General features: G+C 51.4%; 1 protein-coding gene across 7 annotated transcripts in view; it reads right to left on the bottom strand.

The window, feature by feature from the left end:
• Ryr1 (ryanodine receptor 1) overlaps positions 1 to 24,771 on the bottom strand; it is a 118,308-nt gene that overhangs the window by 42,462 nt on the left and 51,075 nt on the right. For 4 of the 7 annotated variants that reach the window (XM_063252698.1, XM_063252700.1, XM_063252701.1 and 1 more), the window contains exons 49-81: positions 24,660 to 24,750; positions 23,638 to 23,778; positions 23,173 to 23,336; positions 22,988 to 23,066; positions 22,708 to 22,797; positions 22,110 to 22,250; positions 21,543 to 21,617; positions 21,372 to 21,447; positions 20,989 to 21,112; positions 20,605 to 20,720; positions 18,718 to 18,785; positions 18,502 to 18,623; positions 16,998 to 17,047; positions 16,559 to 16,619; positions 16,224 to 16,462; positions 13,370 to 13,451; positions 12,827 to 12,957; positions 11,565 to 11,897; positions 10,401 to 10,641; positions 9,217 to 9,304; positions 9,017 to 9,109; positions 8,597 to 8,611; positions 7,279 to 7,449; positions 5,780 to 5,839; positions 5,437 to 5,574; positions 4,921 to 5,033; positions 4,641 to 4,737; positions 4,014 to 4,120; positions 2,030 to 2,081; positions 1,859 to 1,927; positions 941 to 1,040; positions 571 to 650; positions 405 to 481 (exon numbers count right to left, since the gene is read on the bottom strand). In XM_063252698.1, the coding sequence (XP_063108768.1) occupies positions 405 to 481; positions 571 to 650; positions 941 to 1,040; positions 1,859 to 1,927; positions 2,030 to 2,081; positions 4,014 to 4,120; positions 4,641 to 4,737; positions 4,921 to 5,033; positions 5,437 to 5,574; positions 5,780 to 5,839; positions 7,279 to 7,449; positions 8,597 to 8,611; positions 9,017 to 9,109; positions 9,217 to 9,304; positions 10,401 to 10,641; positions 11,565 to 11,897; positions 12,827 to 12,957; positions 13,370 to 13,451; positions 16,224 to 16,462; positions 16,559 to 16,619; positions 16,998 to 17,047; positions 18,502 to 18,623; positions 18,718 to 18,785; positions 20,605 to 20,720; positions 20,989 to 21,112; positions 21,372 to 21,447; positions 21,543 to 21,617; positions 22,110 to 22,250; positions 22,708 to 22,797; positions 22,988 to 23,066; positions 23,173 to 23,336; positions 23,638 to 23,778; positions 24,660 to 24,750 (3,684 nt within the window). The remainder of the gene's footprint in view (positions 1 to 404; positions 482 to 570; positions 651 to 940; positions 1,041 to 1,858; positions 1,928 to 2,029; positions 2,082 to 4,013; positions 4,121 to 4,640; positions 4,738 to 4,920; positions 5,034 to 5,436; positions 5,575 to 5,779; positions 5,840 to 7,278; positions 7,450 to 8,596; positions 8,612 to 9,016; positions 9,110 to 9,216; positions 9,305 to 10,400; positions 10,642 to 11,564; positions 11,898 to 12,826; positions 12,958 to 13,369; positions 13,452 to 16,223; positions 16,463 to 16,558; positions 16,620 to 16,997; positions 17,048 to 18,501; positions 18,624 to 18,717; positions 18,786 to 20,604; positions 20,721 to 20,988; positions 21,113 to 21,371; positions 21,448 to 21,542; positions 21,618 to 22,109; positions 22,251 to 22,707; positions 22,798 to 22,987; positions 23,067 to 23,172; positions 23,337 to 23,637; positions 23,779 to 24,659; positions 24,751 to 24,771) is intronic. The other 3 variants (XM_063252699.1, XM_063252702.1, XM_063252704.1) reach the window with 1 other exon arrangement.

The following is a 24,771-nucleotide window of genomic DNA, read 5'->3' as shown; positions in this document are numbered from 1 at the left end:
TTGTCTCAGTCCCCCACAAGCATGTGCCACCAAGCCTGGCATCATACACCTCATTCTTAAAGCCTGTGACATTCTATCTCCCTGTTTTTCCATATTAACTTTTTGTTCATATTCTATTATTGAGAACCAAAATTCACTGAACTATATCCCCAACCCACTTTTTATTTTGGGATGGGGTCTCACTAAATTGCCCAGGCTGAGCTTGAACTTATGACCCTCCTGCCTCAGCCTTCCAAAGTGCTGGGACTATAGGTGTGCACCAGTACACTCAGCCACATGAATTGTTATAATAAACTCCATGGTGGCTGAGCGACTCTGAGTGGGTCTCTTCATGTATCAAGAGAACCAGAACTAGAAGAGGCACTGGGAGGTGGCATGTGAGCAAGAAGGATTTGAGAGCCTACCTGCATGTTTGCATCAGCGCCTGGATGCTCTGGAAGAAACCCACTTCCTTCTTGTCCTTCAGATAATCCAGCATTTTCTGCACAGGGAATGGCAGGGGCAGCCGGGAGTCACACCAGGAGCTTTGCATCTCCCGGGCCTCCTCCCGGGGCCCAGAGCCCCAGTCACCTGCTGTACATCAGCATTGCCTCCATTGAGGATGGAGATGCCCAGCTTCAGAGTGGAGGACACCATGGTGCCCGTCTCTCCTGGAGAGAGTTGGGGAGAGATAATTTGAAGAGCCATCCTGGCATCATGAGAGAAGGGGGTGAAAGTGTGCAAAGGCCTGCAGGCAGCATTGGGTACAACTGAGGGATGGTGGGAAATTGCAGGGCAAACGTAAAAGGGCAGCTTGGCAGGGCTTGGGTATGAGTGTAAACCCCGGGCATGCAGTGGTGGCAGAATGTGCCTGCTGGGCACACAGCAAACCACTACACCGAGGAGGGATAGGACAGAGTGGGTGCACTCCGAGCCTTGGATGCCTTGTGATGGACCATACCTTTGCAGGCGCTGATCATCTGGAGCACCATCTCAGCAGCACCCCGGTTATGCAGCCGAGACTGCTGGTATAGCAGCCTCTGCTTCTCCATTTCCTTCTCCTGAAACAGAGAGCAGATCATGAGCTGAGCTCCCTCCAGTGAGAAGCCTGGCCTTTCCCCGCCCTGGCCTGTTCCACTCTGGCCTTCCCTGATCCAGCCACTTCCTTGACACCTTCCTTTAATGCTGGGCTCCCTCCATCCCTGGGGACCTCCATCCTCAGTGTCTCTCTTGCACCTAGCACAGGGTTAGGCATGGAACAGGTGCAGGAATTGGGGCTGGGGATGAAGCAGCCTTAACCTGGAGCCACAGACCTCCAGGGGATCACTGGATAGAGCCTAGGCTATCTGTAAACTTGGATATGGAAAAAAGTTACATGCCCATGCACACGCTAGCCATGCATACTACTAGTGAGCTACACCCTATCCTTTTAAAAGTTTATTTTGGTCACCTTAAACCTGCAATCGTCCTGCAATAGCCTTCCAAGGAGCTGAGTGCTGAGCTGAGCTCCTTCCTTTGTGCCACCATGCCTGGCTGGAACACTTTCTGTTCTTCAACTGGCACATTCCTTTTAGCTTTCTGCTTGGACACCTCCTCCCCTGAGAAGCCCTCCGTAATGCCCTAGCCCAAGCTGGGCTCCTACACCCCACTGAGTTGCCCTTGTCCTGGCTCTGATCCCCCTGCCTGTACCCCACCACCACCACTACCATGGCAATGCTCTGTGCTGTTCTTGGTTGGTTTTATGTCTGGTTACTCAGTGGGCTGATCTGGTCACTGCTGTATCCCTGAGCACTGCTCTGTGATCACACACTGAACAGTAGGAGCTGACTAAAGCCAGAGGCTCCCAACCCTTCCTCCAGATCCTCCTGGTCCCACCTACCTCGAAGGACACCTCAACCTCCTCTTCTTGAGCTTCACCATTCTCCCCGCCCTCCTCGAGGTGGCAGCTCTGTGGAGGGGACCTCAGTTAAAGTTGGTGAACAAGCCGATACTCCTCCCACAGCCCTTGCAGTGAACAGGAAGTGTGGCCAGGAGCCAGGCAGGGCCTCACCTTCGCCATAATGTCAGCATATGCTATGTACAGGTAATCTTCATCTAGTTTGCTGAGAACGGAAGCAGGGAGAAGGTCAGTATGTAGTGAAGAGCACTTCCCATCTTTGTGTGTGGTCCTGGGAGTCAAACCTAGGGCTGCTCTACTGCTGAGCTCCATCCCTCTTTTAGTTTCTGATTTTGAGACAGGGTCTCACTAAGTCACTAAGTTGCCCAGGCTAACCTTGAACCTGTGATCCTTCCGCCTCGGCTTCCCAAAGTGCTGAAATTGCAGGCATGTGACTCCCCTAATCTTATAACAGCCCCTCCCCATGTTCAGCTGTGGGTGGACTGTACACTGTTCAGGTAGCAAGTGATGAAAGTGGAGCCAATTTATACTTTTGTCAGGTTGGCCACAGTGACAGCAAAGAGATGGCCAAGCAGCCCATGCTGGTCAGTGGAATTCATTCAGGGATTTTGTTGGAACCCCCTTCCCACTAGGGCTGCAAATGGAGTAATGGAAGATCAAAGCCTCCAGTGCCATCATAACATTGCCATCTTGGTTCTCTTAGCAACTGGCACCAATCACCTTCTATACAAATGGCTATACACTGCGTGTTTACGTTAGTCCCTGTTCTAAGTGATTTATATATAGTAACCAGTGCATTTTCCCAGTAACCCTATCAAGTGAGTACACTGTTATTCTCATTTTACAGGTGAGGGAACTGAGGTACAAAGATATTTTCCAGCCAGGGTTACAGAGCTTGTACTGATTCAATGTAGACAGTCTAACTCCAAAGTCATGAGTCACTCATAGAATGTAAAATAGGACACTCAACTTCCCAGTGTGCCTTGCAACTAGCAGTGGCAGGATGTCAGAACTTTGATATGAATAATGATATGTCAGAAGCCCTCCAGAGACAGCTTCCTTTGCTGTACAAAAAGCTCCAAGTTCTTGTTTAGAGGGATAAAAACCATTTCTGTTCTTTCTGTCCAGCATCTGATCACAATGCCTAGAAGCGTAGTGTCTATCTTGTGACCATAAGACACAAGCTAAGAACAGCAGACAGAAAAAAAGAGCATGAGGAGCCAGGTGTGGTGGCTCATGCCTGTAATCCCAGCACTCGGGAGGCTGAGGCAGGAGGATCATTGCAAGTTCGAGACCAGCCTGTGCTCCCAAGTGAGCTCAAGGCCAGCCTGAACTGCATAGGAGACCCTGTCTCAAAAAGAAAAAAAAAAAAAAGAGCATGGGGTCCTCATCAGTCACCATGTCATTGTCTAGCCGCACATTATCTAGCTCCTGACTTCGCAATGTGCAGAAAACAATTCCTTGTGCCTCTATTTCCTCATTCACAAGGAGTTGACAATAATGTTTGCTTCATGGCCTGATGATTAAGTCAAGTGTTTTGCAGAGTGCCTGATATAATAAACACTTCATAAGCTGGGCATGGTGGCTCACGCCTGTAATCCCAGCACTCAGGAGGCTGAGGCAGGAGGATCGTTGCAAATTTGCCAGCGTGGGCTCCAAAGTGAGCTCAAGGCCAGCCTGAACTGCATAGTGAGACCCTGTCTCAAAAAGACAAAAAATAAGAATAAAAATAAAAATAAACACTTCACAGATGGTGCCTATAATTATTATCATCATTCTAAATAGCAGAAATATCTCTATTATTATTTATTCTGAAGATCTCCTTTAGCTTGTTTGAAAGCTTGAAATAAACTAGAGAAAGTCACTACCGTCATCTGTTGGAAATTTATCATAGATATTGATTTCCCCCTAACATCGTAACTTTGCCTAGGCACATTTCCTTCAGAAAAGCCTGATAAATAAATCTACACAGCGATGAGACCCCGCAGCGGAGGTGCTCTTGTGAAGTGTTCAGTCTGTACAACAGTACAGGCGGCTCTGCCTGTCCTCGCAAAGTGACATGAGAATGTTAGCCATTCTGGAATTTTTTCCCAAGACGGGTTGGGGATGGGGACTTCTGACTGGGAAGGGTTCTCACCTCTTTTCAGTCAGGGCAGTGCGGCTAAAGTGCAGGACCAGCTGGTGCAGGGGGTCTGGCTTTTTCTCCTCCACTTCCTCTTCTTCTTCATCTTGCTCCCCAGCTTTCTGGGAGAAAAGGTGGGACTTGAGGGAGTGGTTTTTAGAGTTTTCTCCTGTCTCCCTCCCGGAGCCCTGATGGGCTGGAGAGGTGTTTTTCTTTTTCTGTATCCTGCCTCGTTTGTTGTTGATGTTGTTGTTTTGTTTGGCACTGATTTTTTTTTCTCGAACTAGGGATCAAACTCACAACCTCAAGCTTGCCAGGCAGCTGTTTATGTCACTGAGCTAAATCCCCGTCCCTTGGCATTGGTATTGAACACAGGGCTTTCTTACTGGGATATATCCTGAGCTCTTTCATATTTTTTATTTTTGAGACAGATTCTCAATAAATCCCTAAGTTGCCCAGGCTGGGCTTAAACTTGCAATCCTCCTGCCTCAGCCTCCTAGAGTGCTGTGATTACTGGTGTGTACCACCATGCTTGCCTCTGTGCCCTGTACTCCCCAAGCCAGGACTCCCATTTCTATAACTCTTAATGAGGAGGGCGCCCCCTCCAGCCTTTCTCCCACCTCCAGGCAGGCCCCAGCTCACTGAAAGGTCATCTATCATGCGGTCCTCAAAACTGTGGTCCTCACTCAGGAGCCAGCCAGCTTTGTAGCTCTCCAGAAACATGTTACATGCCCGGTGTCTGCAGAGCAAAAGTCTAGGTGTCACGAAGATCCTTCCTTCAAGCCCCACTTACCTCCCACGCACCCGCCACCCCCAAACCTTAGCAAGACCCTCCCCCACCCTGTTGGCCCTCCAGCCTGTTGGCCCTGCAGCTACCCTTCCTCCACGGCCCCTGGAGCCTCCCGCCTCCCTGGGGCCTTACGTGGGCAGGTTGTATAGAGGTGTCATGCGGAAACAGGCCACGACTGCCCGCCGACGCTGCTTGGACAAGAGCTTGTGCCACACAGCCTTCTTGGACTTGTAAGGGTGCTCGGTCTGTGGGAAGAGACAGTCATCATGCCTCTAGATTCCAACTCTGGTCTGGTTCCCAGTCCCAGCCCTGGGTGGACCTCGGATGTGTGCCCAGGTCGGTATGCCGATCCGCAGAAAGAATACCTTGATTCCAACACAGCCAAGATTCTACCTCCACCTGCAGACCTAAATTTCCATCCTTGGCCCCGGGCTCAGACTCCAGGTATCTCCAGGAAGCCCCACTTTTAATCCCAAAATTTCTGCCTCGCCCGCAGGCCCACCCAAAGACTAGATAAAGCACCAAGTACCCCCACTTCCTTTCATTCAAATTTCCATCCTGAGCCCCGTCTTACACCCTACCCCACTCAGACTCAATAGTCGTCCAGCTTCGGCCAATCAGTAACAAGAGCGCTGGGGCCCCGCCCACCTGGTCCAGGTGGTAGAGCACTGCAGACACTTCCTGGACTCTTCGCACAATTTTCTCGGGGTTATCGGCGTCTTCTTCGCGGCCCGGGACGCCCCAGTATAGAGCCATCTGCCAGCGCAGAGACGGGGAGCCCTCGACCTGAGGGAAGAAACGATGCCCAGCGTGAGGGCATCTCCTGTTCGCTGAGAACTCTCCCAGTCCCCGCAGTATCGGCCTTCCTGTCCATCCCCTTTCCATACTTGGTGAGGGAAAGTTGCCTAGTACATGTGAAATGCTCCACGCTCACTGTTATTATGGTAGTCTTCTGGGAAGACCCTTTGGGTTGCAGATTAAAGGGACTTACTTTTCCCTGAAGGTTAAGGTTGTTTTGCAGGAATTCCCGGACCTCCTCATCTGTGTCTTTCTGCAAAGACATGGCCCTCTGGGTCACATGAGAGGTCCCAACCTTCCCTGTGACCCACAGTCTTCTTCTAGGCCGCCCCCCCCCCCCCCCCGCCCAGCGACATGTGTGTGTGTGTGTGTGTGTGTGTGTGTGTGTGTGTGTGTGCGCGCGCGCGCGTGTAGAGAAGACTTAGGGGAAACTGAAAGGATCTACAAAAGTGGGCAGTGGTCAGAACGGGTCCTAGAGGGATAAGGAAGTGCCAGAGGCACCTTGAAGGCACCATGTAGGGGTTGGAAAGGAGAGGATCTTTAAGGGTCAGGCAAGAGCAAGGAGGGATATCCAAGGAAAGAGAAGGTTGGAGGCGCTATGAAGAGAATTGGCAAGGTCAGCAGAGGTCACAGGGGGTCAGGCAGGTCAATCAAGTCACTGGCTAACAGGGCCTGGAGTGTTCAGGTAATCAGGGTGGGGATTGCTTAGGGTCCCAGGAGAGGGAGTCCTCAAGGAACAAAATAAGAACTCTAGAGGACTCTTTGGGGTCCTCCGAGCAACTTGAGCTCCTAAAGGAAAACAGCCTTCAGAGTCCCAGGAAATGGGTCCTTGTGACACCAGGGCCAGTCATGGTCCTTAAGGCCCAAGGGAATTTCATAGGTTGTCAGTGCTTAGCAGAGTCCTGGGGAGGGTTACAGGAGTCTAGGGCAGAATCCAAGAGGTACTCAAAGGGTTCCTGAGGCTAAGAAGGATCTGGGGCACCCTGTCCTTGCCATTTCATAAGGAGCTGAATAGGGTATGGATTCCTTGGGGTCCCAGAAAGCTTGAGAGGTTCTGGGGGGCTGCAATCTCCAGGTTCCTTGAGGCTTCAGAGGTTTAGGTGTGTTCCTGGAGACAGGGCCATTGGGACTGGAATCCCAGGGGGTTATTTAGGGTCCCAGAGGCTCACTGTACCCTACAGTCCTTGGAAGCTGCCTAGTGTCAACCAACCTCAAGTAGAGGGGTCAGCAGGGTCCGAAGGCTAGAAGAGGTGAGCTGGAAGGCTCAGTGGGAATGCAAGACACTCAGTCCTGAGCTATGGGGAAGGGCAGGGACTCATGAGCTCAGCCAGTTCCCGAGGGTTGGGGTGGTCTTGGTGGAGAGCTCAAAGGAGTCTCAGAGAGATTCCTGGTGACCTGGGGGTATCCTCAGGATCTCAGCAGGCTTGGTATGGGACTGGAGGGGAGTCAGTGGGTCCTGCAGAGCTCATTAGAGTCCCAGGGTCTTACTAGCATTTTGGGGCTTCAGAGGGTTCCAGTTAAGAGGGACTGTGGGGCCCTGACAGTGTCTTGAGTGGGGTCCTCATGGTCCTAGGGGTGGGCAGGGAACTCCAGTGAGTTCAGTTGGGTGCTAGAGCAGGAGTTCCAGGGTCCTAAGGGACTCTATGTGACTCTAGGGGTTCAGGGAGTTGCTGGGCAGGGCTGAATAAGCACCAGGGCATAGCGGCCCTTGGCCAGTGTGATGAGCTCCTGGTCAGTGGGCGCACACATGTTCAGACCGATGGGCAGCATCTTCTTGAGTGTGGCAACAATCAGGGATGTCTGCACAGAGTACCGGTCCCCCCGGCGCTTCTTCTTGGTGCGTTCCTGGTCCGAGCCACCTGACTGTGGAGACACAGGGCTGAGTGCCTGCCTAAGAACTAGCTCCCTGACCCAGCCCAACCTGAAGCACTGTTCACACTCCAGCCCCAGGCACCCCTTTCCAACCTCAGAACACACCAGTCTACCTGCCCCTGCTGGTCCTGCAACTGTGACCCCCAACCCAGACTGGACAACCCCAGGCTCTACCCCACATCCCACATCTCAATAGCTAACTCAAGCCTTTTGGATCATTCTCATTTCTGGGTCTTAACCTCTGGAGGTATCTCCCAGAACTCCTTATCAAGTCCCAGTATGGTCCCCCACTCTGACATGCACAGCCGCACACTTTATATCCCAAGATTGAGTTCCCAAGAATAAAATGAAGATACAGACCCACAAAGAATCTCAAGAGACAAGAGAAGTTGGAAGAGGAGAGACACAGATTGGTACAAAGAAATGAAGAGACAAAAGATACAAGAAAGTTCCAGAAAGATCTGGAAGCGAAGACATGGGGCACAGAGTTCCACAGCCATGTTCTGGAGCCTTGGGTGCAGACCCCTGGCCAGGGCCAATCCGTCATGCCAAACAGAAGCCCAGTGACAAAGCTGCGGCCAGAACCACATCCACGCTGGCTGGCAGTATTGAGCATGACCCAGTGCCAAGCACTACTGAAGGCCACACATGCAGCATCTCGCAGAATCCTCAAAGACATGTGGGCCCAGGGGCCCTTGTCTGGATGCCGTCGGCAGCTCAGAAGGGTGCACTTGGTCACACAGCTGACCACCATCTCAGGATTGTAACCCAAGTCTGTCTGATTCCAGCGCCCAAGGCTTCACCACTGCATGTCAAGACTGCTGCCTCCTCCCCAACCATGCACCTTTGCACCCCATTCCTCTTGACTTCACCCCACAATGCTTTGGGGAAGCTGAGAGTTTTTTGTTTTTGTTTTTTGTTTTTGGTAACAAAAACCAAAAAAAAAAAAAGAAAAAGAAAAATCAACAGGTTGCCAGCTGAGGACTGGGAAGGGAATGGATGTTTCGGGAGGAGAAGAAAAGGATGGGAACCTAAGAATACAGGGCAGGGAACAGGAACAGGAGAGTGGGGGTGGGGTTTTGGAGGGAAACGGATATTAGCCAAGAGCCATGCAGAAGGTCCCAGATGTGGGGCTGACCTGTACGTCTCCCGCCTGCGTCATTGGGTCACAGACAGAGACAAGAAGGGTTACCCGAGCCCCACAGAGAACCCCAGACCCAACTCCACGCTGGCAACACCCCCACTCCTCTGACCATTCTGCCACCCATCCCTTGGCTGGCCATTTGCAGATCTTGGGTGGGGAGGGTAGGTTTGTTCCTTATGACCCCAAAGAGGGAAGGTCTAGGATGAGGGGAGGGGAAAGGGAGGACAATGGGGTAAGGAGAGCAGGAAAGAAATGGGAGACAGGGAGAGGGAGAGGACAAAAACCAGCTCTGAGAACTCCAGGGGATGTGACTGGCAAAGTTCAGGCTGTTTGGGTGGGTCGGGGGTCAGAGAGGAATCCCTGGGGGTGTTCCCTACCTCCCTCTAAGTCCTCCTCTCAGAAGAAAGCACCCACCTTGGCCATTTTGCTCTTGCTGTCAGCAGTCAGAAAGGACATGTTGTTGATCTCATTCTGGACCACAAAGTTCTGCTCTTCACGCTTGAAGTTCTGGAGGGGAGGCAGTGTTGAGGGTCAGCGGGGTGAAGGAGAGAGGCCACCTGTGGACAGCAGCTTCTCTGCTCATGGAGAGGACAGAGGCACCGGCAGGGACTCACGTGGGACTTGGACCAGTAGATGAAGATCTCGCCCACCATCCTGAACAGTTCCTCGGCGTTGGGGTTGGGTTCTGTCAGCCATTGCGCCCTGGGGTCAGTGAAGGGACTGGTGAGGGGGCTGGATCCCCCGGAAGGGGGCACCCAGAGAGCTTGGAGAGGGCAGGGAACCAGACTCCATCCAGAGATGGAATTTTCTATTGGAATCCAGCCATTCTGATAAACATTCAATATTTTATTGACTAAACCTCCTCTCAAATTTTTTCCTGTTTAACCTTTTTATGGAAATAAGAGTATACAGATAACAAAATATCAACTTGCTTAATTATCACAAAATGAACACACAGGTATAACTGGCATCCAAGGAGAACTTTTCTGGGCCCTCGCATCCCATTCCCACCACTCCCTTTCTTTCCCCCGAAAAATGACCCTCATCTGGTCGTGCATTTTTTTCATGCATTATTTTTACCATTTCATAAACATCACATAGACTCTAGACATAGGTACTCTATTTTTTCTGGATTCATTGAACCTGATGTTTGTGAGACTCATCCATATTGTTAGGTGTCACAATTTGGTCACTTGCACTGCCACGTACTATTCTGCTGTATGAATGGAACACAATTTGTTCCCTGCCTTTGACCCAGCACTCCCACCCCTAGAACTCTACTATAGCAAAACCCGCTTGGGAGCACAGCAATGGGTGTGCAGCACAGGTCTGCAACATTGTCGGTCACAGAGAAATCAGAAATAACCTAAGCAATCCACCCAGAGAAGACTGGCAAATAGCAAGCTACATGCAGCTACAGAAAATGTCACACAACCACCATGACAAAAAAGGAGGATCCATGCAGTTGTCCCCCCCTTATCAGTGGGGGGTGTGTCTCAAAGTCCCCAGTGAATGCCCCAAGCCATGGGAAGTGTCATGCCTTAGATACAGCTCGCTAAGGCCAATACTGTGGCCCGAACATGGGGTGTCAAGCAACAGAAGTGAGCAAATCTAAGGGGGCTGGATTTTGCTGGGCCAAGATGAGGAAAGTCCGAAGGGATAAGAAGGAAGGAGCAGAGGCTGGGTGGGTCAGCCAGGGGTTGGGAAGCAGATACAGGTTAGGTTGAGGGATGGCCCAGTGGCTCTGGGAAAGCACAGTCCAGATGCCTTACATGAGGACAGGCTGGGGACTGCTGACCTGTTGTTGTCCACGTATCGGATAAGCAGTGGGTAGAGGGCATATAGGTCCCGGCAGAGCACAGAGAACTCGTCCCGCACCAGGAGCTCGCCCTCCTCGGCTTCAGCTTTGGCCTCCAGACGAAGCTGCTCCTCCTCAGCCACCACCTTCCCAGCCCGCTTGCGCAGCCGCCCGATGGTGGGGATGAAATGGGAGCGCAGGAGCTCAGGCCGGGCACGGCTCACGATGGGTTGGGCAAATACTGCAGGACCGCAGGGCAGGAGTCACTGGTTCCTGACCTCTGACCTTTGACCCCCCTCACATCTGGTATACTCCTTGATCTTCATGCCCAACCCATGACTGCCAATCTATACCTCTGATCCGGCAACGGTCATGTGACCCCCGCCTGACTCTAGCCTCTGACCCTACATCCTCCTCTGATCCCACTCTTGACCTTGGTCCTGCCCCCCAAACTCTGATCCTAACCACAGTCTCTGAACTCAACCCATAACCCAGGCCTATCCTGTGACCCCAGCCTGTCATAGTCTCTGACCTCTGAGCCCCAACACCTGAATCCTAATCTGCTCTCTTACCCTTAAGTAGTCTGACGCTGACTCCACGCCTCAGCTTCTGACCTGGCCTTGCCAGATCCTGACCTTATTGTGTAATTTTTCATTCTGACCCTGATTTCTTAGCTCAGCCCCTGACCTCTGATCCGATCTCTGCTGCCACTCCTGATTCCCAGCCTGACTCCAGGCTAAAGCCTGATTTCTGACAGGAACTTTGTTTTCCTTTTCTTTTTCCTGCTAAGTTTAAGGGCTAGTTTAAGCCCAGGCTGGCCTTAAACTTGCGAATCCCAACAGTTTAAAGACCTATTTCCTGACCTCTGGCCCAGAACCCTAAATGTCCTGACCTGATCTCTAATGCCTCCTCTGCTCTTTTGCATAAGGAACTCAGGCTTCTGACTCAACTGTGAACCTCAGACCTAACCCTCTGCAAGGCTCCAGAAATTCACAGCCCATCCCAGAGGACTCCCAGCACCTATCCATCCACCCAGAGCCCTGTGATGCTGATTCTGACCCCAGGAAGACCTACCCTTGGACCCTCCTCAACTCCCAGGAGACCATGGACTCCCTCTGCTACCATCTGATCCAAGGCCCCCAGAAGCCCAGGGCCCCCACCCACCAGCAAGCCGCTTCATCCAGGAGGCCTCGTCAATGCCCAAGTTGTTGACGATGATTCGCAAGATATTCCCCAGCAAGGAGTTGAGGTGGTCAGAGGTGACAGCTGTGCAGGGTGGGGGGGCGCCAGCAGGCAGGGCAGGTGGGGGTGCCTCGGGCCCGCGCTCCCACCAGCGGGGCAGGTAGCTGCACAGCATGGGCAGTGTGATCTCAATGACGTGTGGCATCTCTGTGTAGCGGGCCCCTGACTCAGCCAGGCCCCCAATGTCTGCCATGAGCCGCTCCAGGACTGGGATGTCAGGACACATCTCCTCCACGCTGTTGGGGAGCCCCAGGACTGGGGGTGTAGGGAAAGGTCAGAGCATGCCAACCCATCACCCCAGGCCTCGGGGCCCTGACCCTAAACTAACTAGTCTCCCAGACCCCACTCTTCTGACCGCACCTCAACCCAGCCATGGTTGGCAACCCTGACACTGAAACTCAGTGGCCCCCCTAAACCCTTCATATCCCCAGGTCCATCTGTCCCCTGAGACTGCACTCAAATCCATCTCCCCTCTAGAAACCTTTGCTCCTATAATCTCACACACTCCACCCTGCTGTGTAGCAACTGCAAAAGGGACCCTTTCTCACGGGCAGTTCTGCCTTCTCTCTGAATCCCATGTCCCGATTTTGTGCCTTGAACATGAAATCCATCACTCCCTGGTTGTCCTACTGAGGGCCAGGCCCTGGGTGTTGGGAGCACACCAGTGACTAAAGGGACATTTCCTGGCCAAAGCTTTTTTTCCCTAAGACCCACATCTCTATCTACTCCCTGTCTCCAACTGGGAACTCAAGAGATTTCTGTCCATTCTGTCTGGTCACTGCTAAATCCCAGGACAGTTCATAGAGGTGCTCCATAGATGTTTGTTGAATGAATAATGAGTGAATGAATGAATGGACCCATGCTTTCCCTAATCCTCCCGCATCCAAGTAGCCCTCAATCAAAAATCCCAGACTCTGGCAAGTCCCTGGGTCCTCAAGCTTCACAGTGCCCTCACATGTTATTACCTCCAAAACGCCTCCAAGGCCACCCCTGACCTCACTGTCTCCATGTAGCCGCCATAACCCCAAATTGGGATTTCCATCTATGGAGCACCTGCACCCTAGGCGATCCTCAGCCCCTCACAGCCCAGATTTGAGGGCTGCATTATCCCCAAGGGGAGTCCTCCCTGGGCCCTGTGCTCGGCAGGATGTGACCCCAAACAGCTCCAGCCCCGCATGACTCACTGGCCCGCTCTCGGGGAGACTTGGTGGTGTAGACGGAACAGGCATTGTACTCATTCAGCTGTGGTTCCAGGAATGCCACTGGCATGGCTGCTGCCAGGCGGGCCAGGCACTCGCCGAGGGCTGGCCGCAGCCTATAAAAAGTTTACCTTTCCTGTAAATTATCCTCCGTTTGGGTCCTGAGTCCCAGCCCCATCACAGCTAGATGGCGCCCCTCCCGCTCTCCCAGAGTCCTCTGGGGGCAGAGCGCTGGCTATCGGGGCTCTGTGACCTTCTGTGCTGTTTGAAATGATCCTCCCCAGTCCTTCCCCTGGTTCCAAGCCCTGTCCTGTTTCTGTGTGTCCCCAGAGAGAAGCAACCTGGCATCCTGGCCAGCAAGTTTCGGGCTCCCACCTGATCCCCAGACTCGGTGGCTTCCACCGACCTTCCCCGGAGCGCCCTCACGTGGCAGCCGTGGGGAAATGCAGCTGCCCCAGGATTTTGGCAGTTTTAAATCCGAACCCTCTTTCTTCTCACCTCCCCAGCCCTGTGTCCGTCTTTCCTTACTTTTCCACGTAGGGGTTCCTGGTAGTTCCCAGAGAGTAGATGCTGCACAGCGTTCGGTAGCAAGAAACCTGGACGTCATCCACTGAGGGAGAGAGAGAGGGTGAGGGTCTGGGATGCGCCCACCGTGCAGCTCCTCCTACTCATCGCCCTCGTCTCAAGTAAATCAGCAAGGGGTGAGGGCAGGGCCGTGGAGCCACGATGCCATTGTGACACAAACAAGGCCCAAGTCTGTCTTAGCCTCAGTTTCCCTACCTGCAAACGGGAATGATTATAATACTTCCCGGTGGAGAGGTTGTGAGCAGTAAATGAGTTAATTATGGATGCACAGTTAGAACAGGGCATACAGCAGGCACTCAATAAAGGCTACTGTTTTTTCCCTTGGATTTCTTTGATAAAAGAAACTGGCAATTCCTCCAGAAAAATGCAGACATATACAATCCTGACTACACTTTCCGGTTGTCTTCACACCTCCCAGAAAGCCAAATTAAGACCCTCACTGACTTCACAAATGTTCTAAGGCAAAAAATAGGCAGGGGCTATTCTAGATTTAAAAGTGCAGCACAGCACCTGCCTGGCAAGTGCAAGGTCCTGAGTTTGAGTCCCAGAACCACCCCACTTCCCCACCACAAGAGAGAGAGAGAGAGAGAGAGAGAGAGAGACAGAGAGACAGAGAGACAGAGAGAGAGAGAGAGAGAGAGAGAGACAGAGACAGAGAGACAGAGACAGAGAGACAGAGAGAGAGAGAGAGAGAGAGAGAGAGAGAGAGAGACTATGGAGACGTAATCAAATGTAACTGGAGCTGTTGACAGTGTTGGGGACCACAAATTCACAATGGTTAATTTTGCATACTTTCCTAAGAGATAAGTGGAGGCTTACGATCATCAGTATCACTCTTTTGAGATTTCCCATTAACTTTTTAGGGTTAGGCCATCCTCTCCTACCAAGACCAAACTAAAATCACTAAGATTAAAAACACTCCAGGGAAAGATCCTTCTGTGCCTGGGACCATCTCTGCCCTCTCGAGTCATCCAGGGTTATCTGATCAACCTCTGAGTCCTCCACTGATCTTGAATCGTCCAGCTAGTCCTTCCTATCACTGTGTATACCCAGTAAGTAGCAGCTGGCTTGGAGTGTCTTTGTCTCCTTCCATCGTAAGGCACTAACTTCCCAGCCTCCCTTCATGTATTATTAAATTTGTCTGTTTCTTTCTTTTTTTTTTTTCAATTGTTCTAGTCATCTTCAAAAATTTGTCTGTTTCTTAATTCATTCTTTTTCTGTACCCCTAATACAAGCAGTTGGGAGACTTGGCCAGGTCCCTGGTAGATAGGATTCTGAGTTTTTGTTTGTTTGTTAGATCAAAGACAAACTGGGCATAATGGTGAATGTCTGATATTCCAGTTACTCAGGAGGCTGAGACAGGAGGGTCACCTAAGCCCAGGACTTTGAGACCAGCCAGGGCAACATATGAAGGCCCATCTCTAAAATAAAAACAGATCAGAATAAAACAAAAAGAAAAACAAATCAGACATTCTCTGGGCAATGAGGGGGACTCAATATAGTCAGGCGAGTTGTGATGGTGACATTGTGGTTGTATGAGAGAAGGTTCCAGTTCTAGGAGGTCCAGCCCAAACGTTTAGGGACAAGGGGCTCATGAGGGGTGGGGCTATGTCTTATATTCAAAAACTTGACAAAAATTTCATAAATACTTTCATCCATAGAGTAAAAAGTAAAGCAAATGGAAAAATCATTAACAATTCTTTCCTTTTGAGTGTGTGTGTGTGTGTGTGTGTGTGTGTGTGTGTGTCTGTGTATGGGATTAGAAACAAGCACTACCACACCTGGCAATAGAGTCTAATCTCAAATAAACAATAAGCTCAGAGAGGACCTCACTATCCCTTGGTCCCCATGGCCCACTGACCTCATGATGGTCACCCTCCCATGGGTGCCCCCTAGAAGCCTCACAACTACACTGTCCCAAACCAACTTCAGCATCTTCCCCAAACTACTTATCCCTATCTTGCAGAGGCCTCACTGCCCGCAGGTCCCCGGACGCAGGCTTCATTCTGGACTCTGCCCTTTTCCAACCACCCTCTCCCTTCCCCTCTTGCTTTCTGCTGACTCTGCCTGGTCCTGGCCACGTTTCAGAAGTCTCTTTTGGGTACCTGTCCACACAATGTCATGTTTTGTGTTTTCGGTGTCTCTGCAACGTCCCACTGCATGTCACATGCTCTGTGCCCTACATGGAGCTCCAGGCAGGGTCGCACTCCATACATGTCATGTGGTAAGGTCAACACGGTAGACCCTGCTCTCTGACTCCAATGCTCAGCTCCTACCTTCCTCCTGTTCTTTTCTTCTTTCTAGTAGTAGACCTGGCCCAGTATTTAGCCCAACACGTGACCTTTCAGAGCAAAAACTCCCTTCTCACTTGTCTTGCAGATACATAGGGCCATGTGCTAAGTTCTGGCCAATGGATATAAGCAGAAGTGACAGAGCCATATCTAGGTTGTCTCTTAAAGGAACACAAGTGCCCTCTTCTGCCTTTTCTCCTCTCCCAGCACCCAGAAGAAACAGACAGTGGTGAATCCTCTTGGATCACATGAGTAAAGGCAATGGTTCATCAATAGTAGAGCAACAAGACAGAGGGAACCTGGGTTTCTGACTCTGGCTCACTTACAAATGGATGGCTGCACAATGAAGAAGGAAACTTTCAGTTCGTTTGGGCTACAGACTTAGGGTCTTTGGTCCAAGCTGCGGAACTCATATCCTAATGAAGTCCCTGTTAGCTTCACTCATGGACAGAGAGCCACCACTCACAGAGCTCCCCATCCCCACACTCCGGCCCAGGAGCCCTTACGGATGACGTCGTCTCCAAACTGGTGCTGGGCGATGTGCTGGAAGAGGGTGGTAAGGACAGGCAGCAGGGCCACCGTGGTGTAGGTGAGGTTCTGGCCCACGCCTTTCACCTGCGTGCGTGCCTGGGACACCTTGCCAAGCCGCAAGTTCTCCACCATCTTCTCGATGTCCTCTGAGGCACTCTCAAAGAAGGAGCGGAGGCCAGCCTTCACGATCTCGGGGCCTGACTTCATCACCGTCCTGGGAGGGAAGCGGGGAGACACCCAAGTGGAGGGGCTCACTGTGGGGAATCTAGGACTGAGGCTGAGGCCACAAACAGCGTAGGGGTGGTCCTACCTGGCATCTAGGGAGCGTGCCAGGATGTGGAGACAGTTGACCACAGCAGGGGCATCGGTCCCTGGGAGTAGGACATGGGCTGGGGTGAAGGAAGGGCCAAAGGACTGCCCCTTCTCTCCCTGTCGGCATTTCCTGGCAGGGTTAGTGTGCTGCCTGCCCCTCCCCACACACCACCTCGCAGTCCTGACCACTCTGCTGTCCTCCATTCCAGCTCTGACCTGTCTAGAGACAGTGGAGCGGGAGCCCCACAAGGGCAGACCCAGGGCTTCTCAGTCCCTGCCTTGCCCCCAGGGCCACCAACCCGTGGCCAGATCCCCATAAAGAACACAAGGAGAACTGTTCAAATTAAGGCTGCAGCTGGGAAAATCGTTCCTCCTGCTGGGATTGGAGATAAGGAAGAGAGAGGTGAGGCGGGAAGGCTGGGAACAGCACTACTTACCAAAGAGAGAGACTCGGTGGCGGACCAGAGCCGCAAGTTTGCAGAAGAGGCTAAAGAGAAAAAGGGACAGGACAGGGAAGGGGGAGTGAGGAGACCGAGGAGAGGAGGGCAGTGGTGACACGAAGGTGTCAGGGAGAGAAAGGACGGGGAGAGAGGGCAGAAGACAGAATCAGGGGGAGAAAGGATGGGGTGTTGTACTCTAACAAAACCTGTAACACGGGCTTACTGTATGTGCTTTCCTTCTTATGTCTTTGGGTGACCTAATTGATATGTTAATGAATGCTCTTCTCTGTAAGGAATTGTAAAACCTTACCTAATTGATATGTTAACCATTGTTGCCCCTACAAACAACAGAAGTAGTGCTAAAACAAGCTAACGAGGGTTGTTAATCACTGTTAGGTGCCTCTATTCTCCGCTAAAGAGCTAAAGAAAACCAGGATGGCCCTCTAATTTACACTTGTTTGAAGTAACTTGCTTGTGTGCAGGGAGATTTGCTTATTAGCATAACCCTTTACCTGACCTTGATCCCCCTCCCCAGAAAGAAAGAAAAACATAACCTCCGTTTTCTGTTCTGTATGGCGCCTTATTGCCTCCCTCTCCCCGCACCTATCTATCTAGGCTAGGCCATAAAGATTTTGGGTTTCTGGTGACTTCTTCCTGACCCGGTGGTGGTCTGTCATAAAATGTGCCTTTGCTTCAAAGAAATTACAGGAAAATGTTGTGGCTTAACCCTAATGCACCAAAAGGGTTAAGTTCCATATCCTTGTGAAGGCTTAAGTTTCAGCTTTTTGTAACTTTCGACCCCTTCCCACCTGTTAGTGTTAATGAGCTGTCCTGAGATAATTAACTTTCTACTGTCTTCTCCAAATGATATTGCAGATGTGCTATTCTAAGATAATGTTTATCTGCAGGATGGGAGTAACTTGAGAGGCACTTAAGGCTCCCGAGGTTGTCAGAACTAAGTGGACAGCTATACAGTTTCCAGATTCGGGTCAACAAGTTTGATGGCTCTGTGGGTTTCTTTGTTTCTCCCCCACCCCCTGTTCCTCCAGCCTCTTTTTAAAGTCCTCCCTTCAGTCTCTGGCATGCAGTCTCCAAATTGGCTCCTGGAGACTCGTCACCAGGCCTGGCCTAATAAAGCCTTGGCTCCCTAAATTTCAGTCTCTTGTTTCTCTTGATTTTATACCAGGGTCCGAATTATTACAGAGGGGGAGGAGGACAGACAATAAGCAAACTGGAAAGTCACAGGCTATAACTGGCAAGTGGATGCCAGGGGTGTGTCTGCCTTTTGGTCAGGGTAACCAATTTGCCCCAGTTTATTTGAGGGTCCTCCATCTTGGGAAACCCTTCGGTCCCAGGCAAACCAGGACAGTTGGTCACCCTATCCCTCCCACCACCTCTGCAGGTAGAGGATAGAGCCCCCAAGGTCCAAGGTTAGGAGTAAGTGTCCCCAGATTACAATCCTGTGTGGTAGGGGGCTGGGTCAAGGTCACAGGTGGCCTACCTAGTGATCATTTCCTTCTCCTTGTTGGAGGCATGGCCACCACTGCCCAGCACTTTGGCTGGTGTGGACAGGAAATAGAGGCAGTGGTTGGTGAAGTACTGATTGATCAAAGGAAGCAGGATCTGGAGATGGGAGAAGGTGATAGGGGGTAAACTGAGGGGTGGAGAAACCCCATCTTGTCCTCTGTCCCTTCCAGCTTCTGAGCCCATCTCTTACCTTAGCAAAGAATTTAATCTCCTGTTCATGTGGGGATTTTTCCACACGTCCACTGCTGACCACAGCCTCTGTAGGGGAGGCCAGACAGAGGTCATGGTGGGTTCAAGACTGGGGAAGCCAGCATGTCCTGATGGCAGGGACGCTGATGGCAGAGTTAGGAAATGATGGGTGATAACGCCAGGTGTGGTGCTGCACACCTGTAATCCCAGCACTCCAGAGGCGGAGACTGAGGCAAGAGGACTGCAAGATGCACGCAGCCCAGCCTGGGAAACTAGCAACTTAGCGGGACTCCGTCTCAAAATTTAAAAATTTTAAAAGGGTTAAGGGTTTTAAAAGGGTTCAGTGCAAAAGACCTGGGTTCAATCCTCAGTACAAAAAAAATTCAATTTCAAACAATAATAGTGGCCGGGCATGGTGGCTCAAGCCTGTAATCCCAGCACTGGGGAGGCTGGGCGGGAGGATCATTGTGAGTTCGAGACCAGCCTGTGCTACAAAGTGAGCTCAAGGCCAGCCTGAACTACATAGCAAGACTCCATCTCAAAAAAGACAAAAAAAAAAACAAAACAAAAACAAAAAAAACAAGCAAAGAAAAGAAAATAGAAAAAAAAACAATAATAGTGATAGTAATACAGTTATTAATTTAATACTGCCTCCAGTTTTTTTTTTTTTTTTTGGTCTTTTCCCTTTTTATCGGTACCAGGAATTGAACTCACGACTGCCTGCTTGCAAGGCAGGCGCTTATGCCGCTGAGCTAAATCCCCAGCCCTGCCTCCAGTTATTAAACACTGTCATCCATGTAGTCTCCCAACTTGGAGGTCTGCATGGTTAGTACCTTTCCCCTGTTTTCCAGGTGGGGGAACAGGTGAAATAATTACTCCGGTCACACAGTCAGGAAGTGACAAAAGGGTGGCAGTTATAGTGAACAACACCCCCAGATGGCTGAAGAGGAAACTGAGGCTCAGAGAAGGGAGGGAGCTGCCAAGTGTGAGCAGCAAGGAGACTCAGCCGCAGGCTGATTTAAGTGAGGGTGAAACTTGCCCTGCTTCTCACTGGGGGTCAGGGGGAGTCCTAGGGGTGACTTTCAAAGGAAATGCTAAGACCTTGGGAAAACTGGAAGAGGCTTTAGCTGTGAATCTCAGTGACGCGTAAGAGGCATCTGGGGGATATCCCAACAGCCTCAGCCTTCAAAACAGCCAGCATCTGCCCGGGTCTCATTTCTGCTCCTGCCCCAGAGGGGTTCTGGACACCTGCATCAATATCCCTCTCCTACTCAGACCCTTCCTGTGGTTCCATCTCACTCAGGGTAAAGGGCAAAGTGCACCTCATGGTCTGCAAAACCCTACTTGATCTGCCCCATCACCCCTTTAACCCTATATCTGCTCTCCATCCCCTCAATCATTCTGTGTCAGACACATGAGCATCCTCCTAATAATCTGGCTGGAGATCTCTCAGGGCCTTTGCACTTGCTGCTCCTTTGCCTGGAGGGTACAGGTGTTTCCCAGACATGTGCACGACTCCCATCCCCTTCACATCTCAGCTCACATGTTGCATTCTCAGCCAAGTCTTCCTCGAATTCTCTGTATTTAAATTTACAGCCAGTCGCACACTCTCATTCCCCGACCAGGCTCTATAGATTTCTGCTTCCTGTAACTCTAACCACCTCCTACCATCCTAAATGGTTTAGTTATTTGTGACTTTAAGTTTCTGACTCTACTACAGGATAGAGGAAGACAGGATCTTTGTGCCATTCACCGCTGTAAATTCACCATCTAGACAATGCCTGGCACATAATAGATGCTTATTAGATGAGGGGAGGAGGAAGAAATGAACTGATCTTCTAGATGAGTCTGCAGATGAGGTGAAAACTGGGGAAGGAATTCTTCATACCGAGGTGGGCGATGAACTCCTGGGAAATGTCCATCCAGCGCAGCAGCTGCTGCAGGAAGCCAAAGGCAAACCGCTTCTCAATGGAAGAGGTGTCCAGTTCCATGTCCTTAAGGCCTCTGCAAGCAGAGGCAGAAAGAGGTCAGCTCAGATGCAGGGCCTGCCCTGTCTCCCACCCCTTTGCTCCTGCAGTCCTCCCTCTGCTAACCTCTGCCTTCTCCCAAGTCTTCGGTGGACCTTAGCCCCCGTTTAGCGGCCCTTCTGACCCCGCCTCTGCCCAGACCACGCCCGCCTGCCCATCCCCTTTAGGCCCCGCCCCTCTGGCCCGGCCTCTTCCGGCTTTTGCCGGTGGCTTCCGGCAGCTCTCCGGTGGGGCTCGGCTCGTGCCTGGTGACCGCGTAGCCGTTCATCTGCAGGAACTTGAGCAGTTCTTGGGCTTTCTCCCGATCTCGTGCCTTCTCCTTGGCCGTGAGCGTATCGTAGGGGACCAGCAGGGGATGGGACCCACCGCCTAGGGAGGCCAAGACCAGAAATCAGGGCAAGGGGAGACCCCAGGCGCTTCTGCAGTTGAGAGTGTGCACGGTGACCGAGATAATAATGACAGAAACACTGTCGTCCAACTCGCTCAGGACTGGCAAACAGTTATTAAAAGGAGGGGTGAGGCAGTTGTTCAAAAGTCACCCCATGGAACCGGGGTGACTCTGACTTAGGCCCTCAGGGCCCAGGAGCTGGGACTGCAGTGGAGAGCTGGGCTGTGTGTGCGCCCTCACCCTTGGCCTCCAGCTCTTGCTTCTTCTTCCGCCCCCACGTGTTGTGGTAATTTTCTGCCAGTTGTTCCGCCATGGCCTGCGAGTGGTTGCAGAGTTAAGGACCAGATTCAGAGGACGCCCTCCATCCACAGGCGCCCCGATCCGCCCCAAATGAAAGATTAGAGGGCTCGCCTGAAGCTCCCGGGATAGGGTAACTCCGCTGAGGTCAGGCGGCTGGGGGTTGTAGCCTTCTCTCGGATCGTAGGTCTGAGGGGGCAAGAGGGAGATGGGGGCCTCATGGGCTGCCAGGAAGCCCAGCATAGCCTCTGCCCTGCGCCTAGCCATTTCCTCCGTGTCCCCTACTGTCTGGAACTCCTTTGCTGAAGTGATCCTCCTGCCTCAGCCTCCTGAGTAACTAGAACCCTAGGTGTGCATTCCTGATTCCCCTCCTGTCTCTAAGCCACCCCCTCCTCTCCTTTGCCCTTGATTCTTCAGACTGCTGCAGCTCCTTTCCCAGGCCCCTCAGATTTTTTTTTTTTTTCATTTTTTTTCTTTTTCTCTTTTTATCGGTACTGGGGATCGAACTCACCACCGCCTGCTTGCAAGGCAGGTGCTTATGCCTCTGAGCTAAATCCCCAGCCCCATGTCCCCTCAGATTTCGATGAATCTCTCCTGGCCTTCTCCCATCTGACTCCCACCTCTACCTCTTGATCCTTCTCCTCTCCCTAGTTCCCCCTTAACCAGCCCTCATGGTCTCACCTGGGCAGTCTGGGATATCTTCCGTGTCTTCTTCTTCTCCGTCTTTTCCTCCTCGCCCTCCCTGGCCTTCTCTATAGTCCATTCCCAAGCAATCATGGCCTTCAAGGACTCCTTGATGGGCCAGCGATAAATCTCCTTGTCCTGAAGTGGACAAGAGGGAGCAGAGTTGGTGGAACCGGATGAGGGGGAAGTAGAGGAAGGCACTCGTATAGTGCAGGCCCTCTGTCTCCTCCCAAGTGCCATGAAAGGAAAATTCTTGACTATGTGGCTAGGAAGCGGTTCAGTTTGGATTCAAACCCAGGTCTCTCACCTGCTGTGTAACAGAGCATCCCAAATACAATGTCATCACCCCATTTCACCTGAGTCTCAGAGCCTTATGCTCGAGAAATCAAAACTTACTCTGATTCTTCCTGAGATAAGGGACATAAGGAATCCCAGGGGAAGCAACTCAGTTTGAGAGAAGGCAAAGTCTGTGGATGGGGAGCCCTAACCACTGATCCACCTAGATACAAACTTTGAAGCTGCTTTATTCTTCCCTGAACCCCCAAATTTGGAGATTTAATTTTGATCCCCAATATAGTCCCCAAGGCTTGCTTACCTTCTCTGAAAAAGTCTTGTAGGGCCTCAGCATGGGGTGGGTCTTCAGTTCCTCATCTATGTTGTCTCCATAGGACCAGTTGTTTTGGATCTATGGGTGGATGGGAGGCAGCAGTGATGGCACAGACAGGAAGGACCTTGGAGATGCCAAGCACTCTAAGGAAACCAGGGGATCTCAGGAAGTGGGGTGGCTCAGGGAAAATTGGGTCTGGAGGACAGCTTGGATCCTGAGGAAGGCCAGCAGAGATGGGGGCTCCTGGAACAGGAACCCTGATGCTAACCTTGTCAAAGGCCCACTTCTCATGCGTGTACTCTGCAAACTTGTTAATGAAGGAGTCGAGCTTCTCTGGGATGATCACGCTGTTGGAGGGGATGAGGCCAGCACATATTGGGATCGGGTCTCCTGCCACCTCTGAGATCCTCTTGTCCACCTCAAACCCCACCTTCTGCCATCCCAGGGTCTCACTTGAGGGTCTCCACAGGTCGGGGATCAAAGTTGCCTTCAGCGTCCACTGTGGCCTTCTTCTCTGCCTTGGAAGAGTAGGACGCATCCACATAGTCGGGAGGCAGAGCCCCTGCGATGGCACACAGGCAGGGCATGGCCATGCGGTACAGCTCCTGGTCATATTTCTGGGAATACCAAGGGCAGGAGTTGCGGGGGGGTCACATCAGGCCTTGCTGAGCCTTCCAACCCTGGAGGCTGAGGACCCCTAATTCACACTAATCATCAACTCTCCTTATGGTCCTCCTTGAAACAAAACTTCAGGCCCAACCTTACCCCCAAACCACTTCCATATTACCCTCTCCAAGTCCTCAGGCTAGAGGCCATGCAGAGCTGCTTCTTTCATGGAACCCCTCCAATTTGGGGATGTCATCTAAGTCCCTAAGGTCTTCTACACAGGCCTCTTTGGGGTCCCCTGGGTGGCCAGACCTTATGTGCCAGAGATTCAAAAATGCCCCAGAAGAGTTTGCGTGTGAGGTGTAGCTCTTCTTCCGAGGTGACGCCAAAGTTGGCCCAGCCGGTGGGGAGGCAGTAGTACTTCCAGCAGCGCTCATAATGGTTGGTGAGGAGCTGGGTGGGAGCAAGAAGGTACACACAGAGATAGGCATAAGCAGATGGAGGCAGTGCTTGAATTACGAAGGTGTGGACTATGCAAATGATATGCTAATAAAGGAAAGGATGGTATATTTACTGGAAAATGGCCCTGGACAGTGTGTTAGGTAAAGTTAGTGTTCTCATTTTAGAGCCAGGATAGGCATTAAACTTGAGCTAGATTTGTCTGTCATCTTACAGAAATAAGCTTGCTAATAATCCACAAGTAGAGTGGAGTACACATAGGCATATGGATAGAGTGATCTGTGCTTATGCAAATTAGCGTACCAAATAGAAACACAGGCAACAACTCATGCAAATATATGATAATTGAGAAGACAGCCTCTACTATCCAATATGCAGACAAGGTAGTGGCTAATTTAGGTATATGCAAAATAGCCAACATCTCCGAGTTGGGGGTATCTCCTTATGCAAACCAGCGTGCAAATGAAAAAACCGGAGAGACAGTGTGCAAATATTCAGAATAGCTGTGGTACTGTTTATTCAAATAAACGCACTCATTTGAATAGTGGAAAGCTGGTGGTCTGGGCATGCAAATAAAATGCTAATTATGGAAAGTGCTGTGCCCCATATAAATATATGCTAATTGAGGCAGGGGCTGGCTCATTTGGTTAGGCAAATTAAGAGCTAATTAAGAAATGTTAGAAGCACCAATGAAAGAAAGCGGAATGTCCTGGGAGTTCTGGCATGCAAATGAGGACGCTAATTGGTTTCCGTGAGGACATGGCTCTCCCGCACGAGCTGATTAGCTAGGGTGGGCGATGCTGATACCTCCAAGCGCCCTAGTCCAAGGCAGTCCAGGACAGTGGAGGGTGCATGCGAGTGAGCCTTGCCCTCACCTTCAGCGGCATCTTGGCGAACTCATTCAGGATGGGCACATCGAACACCAGACGCCGCAGCAGGTGTTGCAGCATGGATGGGCGGATGTACCTGCACGGACATGCAAAGGGC

Source organism: Cavia porcellus, unplaced genomic scaffold, assembly GCF_034190915.1.
Source record: "Cavia porcellus strain 051 isolate PalLab524CR breed Dunkin Hartley unplaced genomic scaffold, mCavPor4.1 scaffold_7, whole genome shotgun sequence".
Taxonomy (NCBI): domain Eukaryota; kingdom Metazoa; phylum Chordata; class Mammalia; order Rodentia; family Caviidae; genus Cavia; species Cavia porcellus.
Note: the sequence above shows the minus strand (reverse complement) of the source record. Positions and strands in the feature narration are given on the sequence as shown.